Source organism: Pelophylax lessonae (assembly GCF_965119305.1).
Source record: "Pelophylax lessonae genome assembly, chromosome: 10".
Lineage (NCBI taxonomy): Eukaryota > Metazoa > Chordata > Amphibia > Anura > Ranidae > Pelophylax > Pelophylax lessonae.
Window position 1 is genome coordinate 14,132,539 of NC_138777.1, and position 12,898 is coordinate 14,145,436.

The 12,898-nt window shown below is 41.9% G+C and overlaps 1 protein-coding gene across 4 annotated transcripts in view; it reads right to left on the reverse strand.

Annotated features, from left to right (window-relative positions):
• MICAL2 (microtubule associated monooxygenase, calponin and LIM domain containing 2) overlaps positions 1–12,898 on the reverse strand; it is a 398,277-nt gene that overhangs the window by 225,633 nt on the left and 159,746 nt on the right. For all 4 annotated transcript variants that reach the window (XM_082270277.1, XM_082270276.1, XM_082270279.1 and 1 more), the window contains exon 6: positions 10,741–10,896. In XM_082270277.1, the coding sequence (XP_082126403.1) occupies positions 10,741–10,896 (156 nt within the window). The remainder of the gene's footprint in view (positions 1–10,740; positions 10,897–12,898) is intronic.

A 12,898-nucleotide genomic window follows, 5' to 3' on the forward strand; every position in this document is an offset into this window, starting at 1 on the left:
ACTACATTTTTATTTTTATTTAATTTTATTATTTAACTCAATATATTTTTTTTTTTTAGAAACTTTATTGGATATGTTTTTTAATAACATGTTTTTTTTTTTTTTTTACCAAAGACATGTAGCAGAATACATTTTGGCCTAAATTTATGATTTATGATGAAATTTTTTTTTTATTTAATATTATTTTTATTATTTAACTCAATATTTTTTTTTTTTTAGAAACTTTATTGGATATATTTTTTAATAACAGAAAGTAGAAAATATATATTTTTTTTAATTAAAAATGTTTGGTCTTTTTTCGTTTATATAGCAAAAAAATAAAATGAACAGTGGTGATCAAATAATGAAACAAATGTTCAAAAGGTACATGAATGATGACCAGATTTAAAAAATCATATACATTCAGTCCAAAACAAAAGTGCAAAAACTGTGAAAGAGTCTTTCTTTTCAAATTGGAGTGAAGGTAAGGGAGTGTTGGGAGGTGGGTGGGGCCTCGTCCCAAAAAATGATCCAAAGTGATTCTCAGTGGCCTGATATACACATGTGGACACCCAGTGTTAGGAGTGGACTCTTACCACAATGTGGAGAGATGTGAGCATGTACTTGGTTGTATCTAGAAGTCCCCAACTGATCAAGCTGGCAGGGATGGCTCTCGGAATGGACCGGAACAATCAGCTGCTTCCGAAGTGGGGGGGGATCTGTAGGCTTCCAAGCAGGGGGAGATGCCAAGACAGAGCAACCCAGAGGAAAGAAGAGGACTATAGTGCATTACCTTCGACTTTAATAATAATAAAACGAATGAGGGTACACTTACACATTCTGGACGAACAAACAGCAAATACAGCAAATACAGGGCGGTCGCGGGTGTCTGCAGTACAAACCGGGACCTATGACAGCACGGCTGGCTCCCCCCGACGCGTTTCCACTAACAAGTCGGCTTCTGGGATTGGAGCTACAGCCGCGCTGTCCACATCTCTCATTTAAGTGTTGGCAAGTGGAGACTTCCGGTGCGGACTCAGCGGGGACTCGGAAGTGCAATGACGCACTTCCGGTTGCGGAGTTGGCCAATCATAGCATATTCCTCCGAAGACCCGGACGTGCAATGACGCACTTCCGGTTCCGGAGACGGCCTATTATGATCGTAATACTTCAAAGACCCGGAAATGTTACGATATCTTTCCGGATTCTTGTTGGGCCAATTGCAGCGGATGTCAACAAAGCAGTTGATAGGTGGTACTAAAGTGTCCAGAAAAGGAAACGTACTTTACCTAACAATGCAAAGAAAGAAGGCAAGCAGTGTGGCCATGTTTACCTTTCTTAGCGGCTAAGAAGAGAATAATTTGATTAAAAGGCAAAAATTATGGTTAAAAATTGCTAATCTTCACGGTGAAAGAATTTTCTATTGGTGAGAATAAGCAATTATGGAGGATAAATTGTAAATGGCCACAATATGGACTAAAAATTAAAAATCCAATAGGTGGACAGTATTTTCAATCAAATGTTAAAAAAATGGATTTATTTTAAAATAATTAAAAAAAAAAAAAAAAAAAAAACTTTTTATGTGTAAAACAAAATTGTTGGTTAGGGTGGATCGCAATGGAAATCTCCATCCGCCAACTGGTATATTTGATAACAATGCATGTATAAAATACCAAATATTCCATATATAAAAATATAAAAATTGTTTATAAAAATTTTTTTAAAAAAATTTTCAAAAAAAAATTATTAAACACCAAATTTAAAGAAGGAGAATAATAGTGAAGGAGGAAAAGATGGGCTGAAAGAGAACAGACTATGAAAGAAAAATGTGTATCAGATTGTAGGAAGGACTAATCATTGTTTATATGGGCATTAATGTCCCACTCTACATTCATGCCCCAGGGCTGGTAACACTTTAATTCATGAATCCAAAACGTTTCGCGCCTGGAGATAGTCCTTTTCATATCACTCCCTCTCCAATGGGGGGAGTAGCCTTCAATCACGACAGCTTTCAGTTGTGCATAGTTTTGATTATGACATCTGTCGTGATGGGCTGAAAGGCTGTGTCCAGGGAATCCAATTTGTATGCTGGTAAGATGCTCCCCAATTCTTATACTAGGGGTTCTGATCGTTCTTCCAACATACTGCAACCCACATCCACAAGTAAGGAGATATATAGCTCCCCTACTTTGGCATGTAACAAAGTTTTGGATATCGTACTTTTTCTTGGTTACTGTAGAGTTGAAGGTTTTAGTTCTCTGTGTTTTCAACTCTTTACATACCCGGCATTTTTTACAAGGAAAAAAGCCTTTCATATTAGAAAACATTCTAGGGATGGCAGGCTTCTCAACTGGAGTAGGAGCAATCAGGTCTTTCAAATTCCTGGTTCTCTTATATATGATGGGGGGTCTTTCGGGGAGACTTGGTCCTAGGATTCTATCTCCCTTAAGTATATGCCAATACTTCCGGAAAGTCTTGTTAACCCATCTGTATCCAGTGGAGAAGGAGGTAACAAAGGCGTATTCGAATTTAGAAAAGGCACCAGTTTGTTTAGGTTTAGGGACCACTAGTTCTCTTTGTGGTACATCTTTAACTTGGAGGATGCTTTGTTCCAAAGCTTCTTTTTTGAAACCTTTTTCCAAGAATCTATCCTTCAATATGTCGCTCTGAACCTTGAAGTCGTGAGAGTCCGTGCAATTACGGCGGATCCTCCTAAACTGACTGGTGGGGACCGAAGATAGCCAATTTGGATGGTGGCAGCTATCAAGGGGGATGAACCCGTTCTTATCCGTGGGTTTAAAAAATGTCCTAGTGCCAAACTTACATCCTATCCTATAGATGGTAAGGTCTAGGAAGTTGATGGAGACCTCACTGAACTGGTAGGTGAGGCGAATGCCCCAATCGTTGCAGTTCAGTCGTTCCATAAAGAGTTTGAGGGAAGGGGTGTCACCCTTCCACAGCAGTAGGACATCATCTATATATCTCCTCCATAGGAAGATATTAGGTTCACGGTTATCATAAATGTTACGGTCCTCCCATAGTGCCATAAACAAATTTGCAAGGCTGGGAGCAAATTTTGCTCCCATCGCCACTCCAGTCTGTTGCAAATAGAAATTTCCACCGTAATAGAAATAATTGTGCTCCATTCCGAACTGTAAGAGCTCCAGAATGAACACTTTTTGTTTGAATGGAAGGTCAAAATGGTTGTCAAGGAAAGTGCTGACAGCTTCATATCCCATTTGGTGAGGTATGATGGTGTACAGGGATGAAACATCCGCTGTAACCATCAATACCTCACCATCTGTCTCCAGGTTGGTGAGTTCCTGGATGCACTGGGAGGTGTCTTTTAGAAATGCGGGGGTTTGTTGCACAAGAGGCTGGAGGAAATGATCCACATATTTACCTATACGTGAGGTGACTGAATCTATCCCACTTATTATTGGTCTACCTGGGGGCTTTATTAAGCTTTTGTGGACCTTGGGTAGATAATAAATGAGTGGGATTCTGGGGGCTAAGGGAACTAAATGTTCTTTTTCTTTTTCATTAAGAATGCCCTCTTCATAACCTCTCAAAATTAGGCGTTCAAGCTTCTTCTTGTATAGGTAAGTAGGATCATTTGGGAGGATCCGGTAGGTCTCACCATCAGACAATAGACGGTCCATCTCCTCCACATAGTCATCTTTTTTCAGCAGCACAACCCCACCTCCCTTGTCAGCTGGGCGTATGATTAAATCTTTACGCTCACAAAGTGATTTCACTCCTTCCATCAAATCTTTCTGAATATGGTGAGAGAATTTAGCTTCATCAAGGTCCTTCAAAACCAAATCTTTGAATACCGTGATGTTACTACTTTTGACACCTTGGGGATTAAAGAGTGAGGCATTTTTTAAATTGGTGTGACTGTAAGGAGAAACTTGATAGCTGGTATAGTTTCTTTCCTTAGCATTTGACAAAAAATGTCTCTTCACGTTTAATTTTCTGACATATTTGTGCACATCTATGAATGTGTCAAATTTGTTGATGCCTTTCTTTGGTGCGTATTTCAGGCCTTTGTCTAGGGTTCGTTGTTCTGAATCTGTCAGGGTGACTCCACTTAGGTTGAAGATGCCCTGCCCTTTCATCTTTTCCTTTTTCCTGGAGTCACCTCCCCTGCACCCCCTTGTTTTTTTCTTTTGCCTTTGTTGTGGCCCTTCCCTAAAAAACCCCTCGGTTTTTGGCTAATGGGGGTGTTGGTAGAATGATTATGTTGAGGTTCATAATCATCATCCTCACTCTCGTCTGTGTCCTCTTGTAAAGATTCATATCTGTTATTGGACACTAACTTTCTTGGGTCTTGATAAGAAGGACCAAGATAGTTTCCCTCATAATCCAAAGAGAATCTTCTAGATTTTTTAGGAGAGGGTGAGGTACGGTGTTTATAAGCGGATCTATGATCTTCCTCTTCCCATCTCAAATTTTTGGTTTGAGAATGGGTAACCCCTTTTCCACTTTTCCCTTTCCCTTTGGTAGATTGGGAGAGGGATTTCTCCTTCAGAGGTTTAAATTTGGAGTGGAAGGCTCCAGATGTAGAAGGTACCGGATTTCCCGCAGGGGGGAGTTTCCGGTTGTCAAGCTGAACGTTTTCCTGCATTTCTATTAAATTTGAATTTCCAACTTCAGTATTGGCTAAAGTACTGGTGGTTGCACTAGAACCCTCCCCAGTGTTCAATTGCCACTTGAACACACGGGTAGAGTTATAGTCTTCCAAATCTCGGAAATATTTTTTCCGTTTTTTTATTTTCTGTTCCTCTTCCTCCATGGTGAGGATCTCTCTTAGTTCTTGTGTGTACATTTTGTAGGCCTCTTCTTCTTTGAATGGAGTCAATTTCTCTTTGATTTCTAACATCTCCTTATTGAGTCTAATGGTCTTCCTCCTCTTTTTGTCAACAAGGAAGTTTAGCAGGCTAATGCCTGCACCATTGAAAAATTGACTCCATTCCAGAAGTTCTGTATCCCCTTGGTCAGGGTTCAAGTTCCACCTGAGGCTACGGGGAACCATTTTTTCTGCTATATATCTCTCTAGGAAGACTATATCCCATGCGGCATGTAACTCTGCCACCATTACATTTTTGAGTCGCATGAATATTCCCCTGAGATCAGTGGATTCTGGTTTGGTTCTAGTAAACACATCATCCACTGCTAGTTTGCGGGAACTGTGATATTCAAAGATGTCCATTCCCTAAAAAAGGACGCAGCTACCTGTGAAAGTGTGAATAGATTGTGAAAGAAAATAGGTGCGCAGTCCTGAAGTGGTGAGGACTAGCAGTGGATGATACAGATACAGAACTTCTGGAATGGAGTCAATTTTTCAATGGTGCAGGCATTAGCCTGCTAAACTTCCTTGTTGACAAAAAGAGGAGGAAGACCATTAGACTCAATAAGGAGATGTTAGAAATCAAAGAGAAATTGACTCCATTCAAAGAAGAAGAGGCCTACAAAATGTACACACAAGAACTAAGAGAGATCCTCACCATGGAGGAAGAGGAACAGAAAATAAAAAAACGGAAAAAATATTTCCGAGATTTGGAAGACTATAACTCTACCCGTGTGTTCAAGTGGCAATTGAACACTGGGGAGGGTTCTAGTGCAACCACCAGTACTTTAGCCAATACTGAAGTTGGAAATTCAAATTTAATAGAAATGCAGGAAAACGTTCAGCTTGACAACCGGAAACTCCCCCCTGCGGGAAATCCGGTACCTTCTACATCTGGAGCCTTCCACTCCAAATTTAAACCTCTGAAGGAGAAATCCCTCTCCCAATCTACCAAAGGGAAAGGGAAAAGTGGAAAAGGGGTTACCCATTCTCAAACCAAAAATTTGAGATGGGAAGAGGAAGATCATAGATCCGCTTATAAACACCGTACCTCACCCTCTCCTAAAAAATCTAGAAGATTCTCTTTGGATTATGAGGGAAACTATCTTGGTCCTTCTTATCAAGACCCAAGAAAGTTAGTGTCCAATAACAGATATGAATCTTTACAAGAGGACACAGACGAGAGTGAGGATGATGATTATGAACCTCAACATAATCATTCTACCAACACCCCCATTAGCCAAAAACCGAGGGGTTTTTTAGGGAAGGGCCACAACAAAGGCAAAAGAAAAAAACAAGGGGGTGCAGGGGAGGTGACTCCAGGAAAAAGGAAAAGATGAAAGGGCAGGGCATCTTCAACCTAAGTGGAGTCACCCTGACAGATTCAGAACAACGAACCCTAGACAAAGGCCTGAAATACGCACCAAAGAAAGGCATCAACAAATTTGACACATTCATAGATGTGCACAAATATGTCAGAAAATTAAACGTGAAGAGACATTTTTTGTCAAATGCTAAGGAAAGAAACTATACCAGCTATCAAGTTTCTCCTTACAGTCACACCAATTTAAAAAATGCCTCACTCTTTAATCCCCAAGGTGTCAAAAGTAGTAACATCACGGTATTCAAAGATTTGGTTTTGAAGGACCTTGATGAAGCTAAATTCTCTCACCATATTCAGAAAGATTTGATGGAAGGAGTGAAATCACTTTGTGAGCGTAAAGATTTAATCATACGCCCAGCTGACAAGGGAGGTGGGGTTGTGCTGCTGAAAAAAGATGACTATGTGGAGGAGATGGACCGTCTATTGTCTGATGGTGAGACCTACCGGATCCTCCCAAATGATCCTACTTACCTATACAAGAAGAAGCTTGAACGCCTAATTTTGAGAGGTTATGAAGAGGGCATTCTTAATGAAAAAGAAAAAGAACATTTAGTTCCCTTAGCCCCCAGAATCCCACTCATTTATTATCTACCCAAGGTCCACAAAAGCTTAATAAAGCCCCCAGGTAGACCAATAATAAGTGGGATAGATTCAGTCACCTCACGTATAGGTAAATATGTGGATCATTTCCTCCAGCCTCTTGTGCAACAAACCCCCGCATTTCTAAAAGACACCTCCCAGTGCATCCAGGAACTCACCAACCTGGAGACAGATGGTGAGGTATTGATGGTTACAGCGGATGTTTCATCCCTGTACACCATCATACCTCACCAAATGGGATATGAAGCTGTCAGCACTTTCCTTGACAACCATTTTGACCTTCCATTCAAACAAAAAGTGTTCATTCTGGAGCTCTTACAGTTCGGAATGGAGCACAATTATTTCTATTACGGTGGAAATTTCTATTTGCAACAGACTGGAGTGGCGATGGGAGCAAAATTTGCTCCCAGCCTTGCAAATTTGTTTATGGCACTATGGGAGGACCGTAACATTTATGATAACCGTGAACCTAATATCTTCCTATGGAGGAGATATATAGATGATGTCCTACTGCTGTGGAAGGGTGACACCCCTTCCCTCAAACTCTTTATGGAACGACTGAACTGCAACGATTGGGGCATTCGCCTCACCTACCAGTTCAGTGAGGTCTCCATCAACTTCCTAGACCTTACCATCTATAGGATAGGATGTAAGTTTGGCACTAGGACATTTTTTAAACCCACGGATAAGAACGGGTTCATCCCCCTTGATAGCTGCCACCATCCAAATTGGCTATCTTCGGTCCCCACCAGTCAGTTTAGGAGGATCCGCCGTAATTGCACGGACTCTCACGACTTCAAGGTTCAGAGCGACATATTGAAGGATAGATTCTTGGAAAAAGGTTTCAAAAAAGAAGCTTTGGAACAAAGCATCCTCCAAGTTAAAGATGTACCACAAAGAGAACTAGTGGTCCCTAAACCTAAACAAACTGGTGCCTTTTCTAAATTCGAATACGCCTTTGTTACCTCCTTCTCCACTGGATACAGATGGGTTAACAAGACTTTCCGGAAGTATTGGCATATACTTAAGGGAGATAGAATCCTAGGACCAAGTCTCCCCGAAAGACCCCCCATCATATATAAGAGAACCAGGAATTTGAAAGACCTGATTGCTCCTACTCCAGTTGAGAAGCCTGCCATCCCTAGAATGTTTTCTAATATGAAAGGCTTTTTTCCTTGTAAAAAATGCCGGGTATGTAAAGAGTTGAAAACACAGAGAACTAAAACCTTCAACTCTACAGTAACCAAGAAAAAGTACGATATCCAAAACTTTGTTACATGCCAAAGTAGGGGAGCTATATATCTCCTTACTTGTGGATGTGGGTTGCAGTATGTTGGAAGAACGATCAGAACCCCTAGTATAAGAATTGGGGAGCATCTTACCAGCATACAAATTGGATTCCCTGGACACAGCCTTTCAGCCCATCACGACAGATGTCATAATCAAAACTATGCACAACTGAAAGCTGTCGTGATTGAAGGCTACTCCCCCCATTGGAGAGGGAGTGATATGAAAAGGACTATCTCCAGGCGCGAAACGTTTTGGATTCATGAATTAAAGTGTTACCAGCCCTGGGGCATGAATGTAGAGTGGGACATTAATGCCCATATAAACAATGATTAGTCCTTCCTACAATCTGATACACATTTTTCTTTCATAGTCTGTTCTCTTTCAGCCCATCTTTTCCTCCTTCACTATTATTCTCCTTCTTTAAATTTGGTGTTTAATAATTTTTTTTGAAAATTTTTTTAAAAAAATTTTTATAAACAATTTTTATATTTTTATATATGGAATATTTGGTATTTTATACATGCATTGTTATCAAATATACCAGTTGGCGGATGGAGATTTCCATTGCGATCCACCCTAACCAACAATTTTGTTTTACACATAAAAAGTTTTTTTTTTTTTTTTTTTTTTTTTAATTATTTTAAAATAAATCCATTTTTTTAACATTTGATTGAAAATACTGTCCACCTATTGGATTTTTAATTTTTAGTCCATATTGTGGCCATTTACAATTTATCCTCCATAATTGCTTATTCTCACCAATAGAAAATTCTTTCACCGTGAAGATTAGCAATTTTTAACCATAATTTTTGCCTTTTAATCAAATTATTCTCTTCTTAGCCGCTAAGAAAGGTAAACATGGCCACACTGCTTGCCTTCTTTCTTTGCATTGTTAGGTAAAGTACGTTTCCTTTTCTGGACACTTTAGTACCACCTATCAACTGCTTTGTTGACATCCGCTGCAATTGGCCCAACAAGAATCCGGAAAGATATCGTAACATTTCCGGGTCTTTGAAGTATTACGATCATAATAGGCCGTCTCCGGAACCGGAAGTGCGTCATTGCACGTCCGGGTCTTCGGAGGAATATGCTATGATTGGCCAACTCCGCAACCGGAAGTGCGTCATTGCACTTCCGAGTCCCCGCTGAGTCCGCACCGGAAGTCTCCACTTGCCAACACTTAAATGAGAGATGTGGACAGCGCGGCTGTAGCTCCAATCCCAGAAGCCGACTTGTTAGTGGAAACGCGTCGGGGGGAGCCAGCCGTGCTGTCATAGGTCCCGGTTTGTACTGCAGACACCCGCGACCGCCCTGTATTTGCTGTATTTGCTGTTTGTTCGTCCAGAATGTGTAAGTGTACCCTCATTCGTTTTATTATTATTAAAGTCGAAGGTAATGCACTATAGTCCTCTTCTTTCCTCTGGGTTGCTCTGTCTTGGCATCTCCCCCTGCTTGGAAGCCTACAGATCCCCCCCCACTTCGGAAGCAGCTGATTGTTCCGGTCCATTCCGAGAGCCATCCCTGCCAGCTTGATCAGTTGGGGACTTCTAGATACAACCAAGTACATGCTCACATCTCTCCACATTGTGGTAAGAGTCCACTCCTAACACTGGGTGTCCACATGTGTATATCAGGCCACTGAGAATCACTTTGGATCATTTTTTGGGACGAGGCCCCACCCACCTCCCAACACTCCCTTACCTTCACTCCAATTTGAAAAGAAAGACTCTTTCACAGTTTTTGCACTTTTGTTTTGGACTGAATGTATATGATTTTTTAAATCTGGTCATCATTCATGTACCTTTTGAACATTTGTTTCATTATTTGTTAGCGCACTTTGGTAATGTTTTCCATATTGCCATCTTCTCACGTTTAATTCAAATTTCAGTGCTGCTTTCACTTCACTTCTCACCACTTCAGGACTGCGCACCTATTTTCTTTCACAGTGGTGATCAAATACCACAGAAATGCACAGAAATGGCCTACATTTATAAAGAAATTATTATTTTGACTTAATTTTATTATTTTAATTAATACATTTTTTTTTTTTTAGAAATATTATTGGGCAGGTTTTTTAATAACAGAAAGTAGAAAATACAGTTTTTTTTTGTTTTTTTTTTTTTAATCAAAATGTTTGGTCTTTTATTGTTTATATAGCAAAAAATAAAATGAACAGTGGTGATCAAAATCACAGAAATGCAACACTGTACCCAAATTAAAATGATATTTTTTTTTCACTCAAATAGAGCATTTGAGTGAAGAAAGATATACATTTAATTTGGGCGCAGTGTTGCATGACTGTGCAATTACCAGTTAAAGTAGCACAGTGCTGAATAGCAAAAAATAGCGTGGTCATGAAGGGGGTAAAACCTTCTGGAGGACAATTGGGTAAATTGGTAGAGGTTCAATAAGATGTTAGTGTCGGGGTTTCAATTCACTTTAGGACGTACACACATGGCGTAGTATTCATTCAACAGCTGCAATGAAAGTTTCTTTGTCAGGTAGGATCTATTTATGTCAGACTGACTTCCTCCTGAACTATTCGTCACCCTTGAAAACAAAGCGAATGACCCGCAGCCGGCGTTCTCATGTCATGTGCCGCCATTGACTGACGGCTCTGAGAATCAGGACCAACCTGTTTCTTCCTTCAAGTCCTGGAAGAATTTCTGATTGAAGATAAAGGCCACGCCACTGATCTCCTCCACCTTGGCCTCCGCCGTCGTGTTCCTGTTGATGAAGTTAGCCGTGATGGCGATGGCAAGTTTTCCCCGGAATTCTTTCCTTCGAAATCCTGCGGGGAAAAAAAAGAATGCACATGTTTAAAGGGCCAACTGTATATATGGCAATGTTTGTATACATTGAATCACATCAAATAGGGGAGATGAGCAGAACAATACTCTGACATAAACTTTTTTTTTTGGGGGGGGTTTTAGTTTTGGATAAGGTGGGGAAGAAAAAAACTCCTGCAAGGTCACACTCACTTCTTCTATGTTTCAGGCTCTACTTTGGCGAGTGGCTAGGAGCACTTTTGGCTTCTACCGCAGTGGTGGCACCATGGCCAGTCGGGAGACAACTCTTCTCCTTGGTGCGAACTTTAAATGGCAAACCGTTGTGCAGGTCGGTATTCAAGCAACGAGTGGATACACCCAACCCGAGCCCCCTGATGCAGTATCTTCTGTGTCTCCAGTGACCACGACATCCTATGTAAGCTCTTTGGTCTCCAGTGACCCCAGTGTCCTATGCAAGCTCCTGTGTCTCCAGTGATGCCAGTGACCTCTATACACTCCTGTGTCTCCAGTGACTCCAGTATCCTATGTAAGCTCTTTGGACCCCAGTGTCCTATGCAAGCTCCTGTGTCTCCAATGACCTCTATGCGCTCCTGTGTCTCCAGTGTCCCTAGTGTCCTATGTAAGCTCTTCTGTCTCAAACTACCTCTGTGACCTCTGTGCGCTCCTGTGTCTCCAGTGACCACTTTATACTCCTGTGTTTCCAGTGACGTCTGTGCTCTCCTGTATCTCCAGTGACCCCAGTGTTCTATGTGGGCTTCTGTGTCTCCAGTGACCTCTGTAAGTTGCTATGTCTCCAGTGACCTCTTTGTGCTCCTGTATCTCTAATGACCCCAGAGTCCAGTATAAGCTCCTGTGTCTCCAGTGACTCCAGTGTCTTATGTAGGCTCCTGTATCTCCAATGACCCCAGTGTCCTATGTAGGCTCCTGAGTCTCTAGCGACCCCAGTGTCCTATGTAGGCTCCTGAGTCTCCAGCGACCCCAGTGTCCTATGTAGGCTCCTGTATCTCGAATGACCCCAGAGTCCAGTATAAGCTCCTTTGTCTCCAGTGACCCCAGTGTCCTATGTAGGCTTCTGAGTCTCTTGCGACCCCAGTGTCCTATGTAGGCTCCTGTATCTCCAATGACCCCCATGTTCTATGTAGGATCCTGAGTCTCCATTGACCCCAGTGTCCTATGTAGGCTCCTGTGTCTGCAGTGAACCCAGTGACCTCTGTGAGCTCCAGTATCTCCAGTGACCCCAGTGTTCTATGTGGGCTTCTGTGTCTCCAGTGATCTCTAAGTTGCTATGTCTCCAGTGACCTCTTTGTGCTCCTGTATCTCTAATGACCCCAGAGTCCAGTATAAGCTCCTGTGTCTTCAGTGACTCCAGTGTCTTATGTAGGCTCCTGTATCTCCAATGACCCCAGTGTCCTATGTAGGCTCCTGAGTCTCTAGCGACCCCAGTGTCCCATGTAGGCTCCTGAGTCTCCAGCGACCCCAGTGTCCTATGTAGTCTCCTTTGTCTCCAGCGACCCCAGTGTCGCTCCTGTATCACTAATGACCCCAGTATCCTGTGTAAGCTCCAGTGTCTCCAGTGACCCCAGTGTCCTATGTAGGCTCCTGTATCTCCAATGACCCCCATGTTCTATGTAGGATCCTGAGTCTCCATTGACCCCAGTGTCCTCTGTAAGCTCCTTTGTCTCCAGTGACCTCTTTGCGCTCCTGTATCACTAATGACCCCAGTATCCTGTGTAAGCTCCAGTGTCTCCAGTGACCCCAGTGTCCTTTGTAGGCTCCTGTATCTCCAATGACCCCCATGTTCTATGTAGGATCCTGAGTCTCCATTGACCCCAGTGTCCTATGTAGGCTCCTGTGTCTGCAGTGAACCCAGTGACCTCTTTATGTTCCTGTATCTCCAACGACCCCAGTGTCCTGTATAAGATCCTGTCTCCAGTGACCCCAGTGTCCTATGTAGGCTCCTGTATCTCCAATGAACCCAGTCTGCTATGTAAGCGCCTGTGTCTC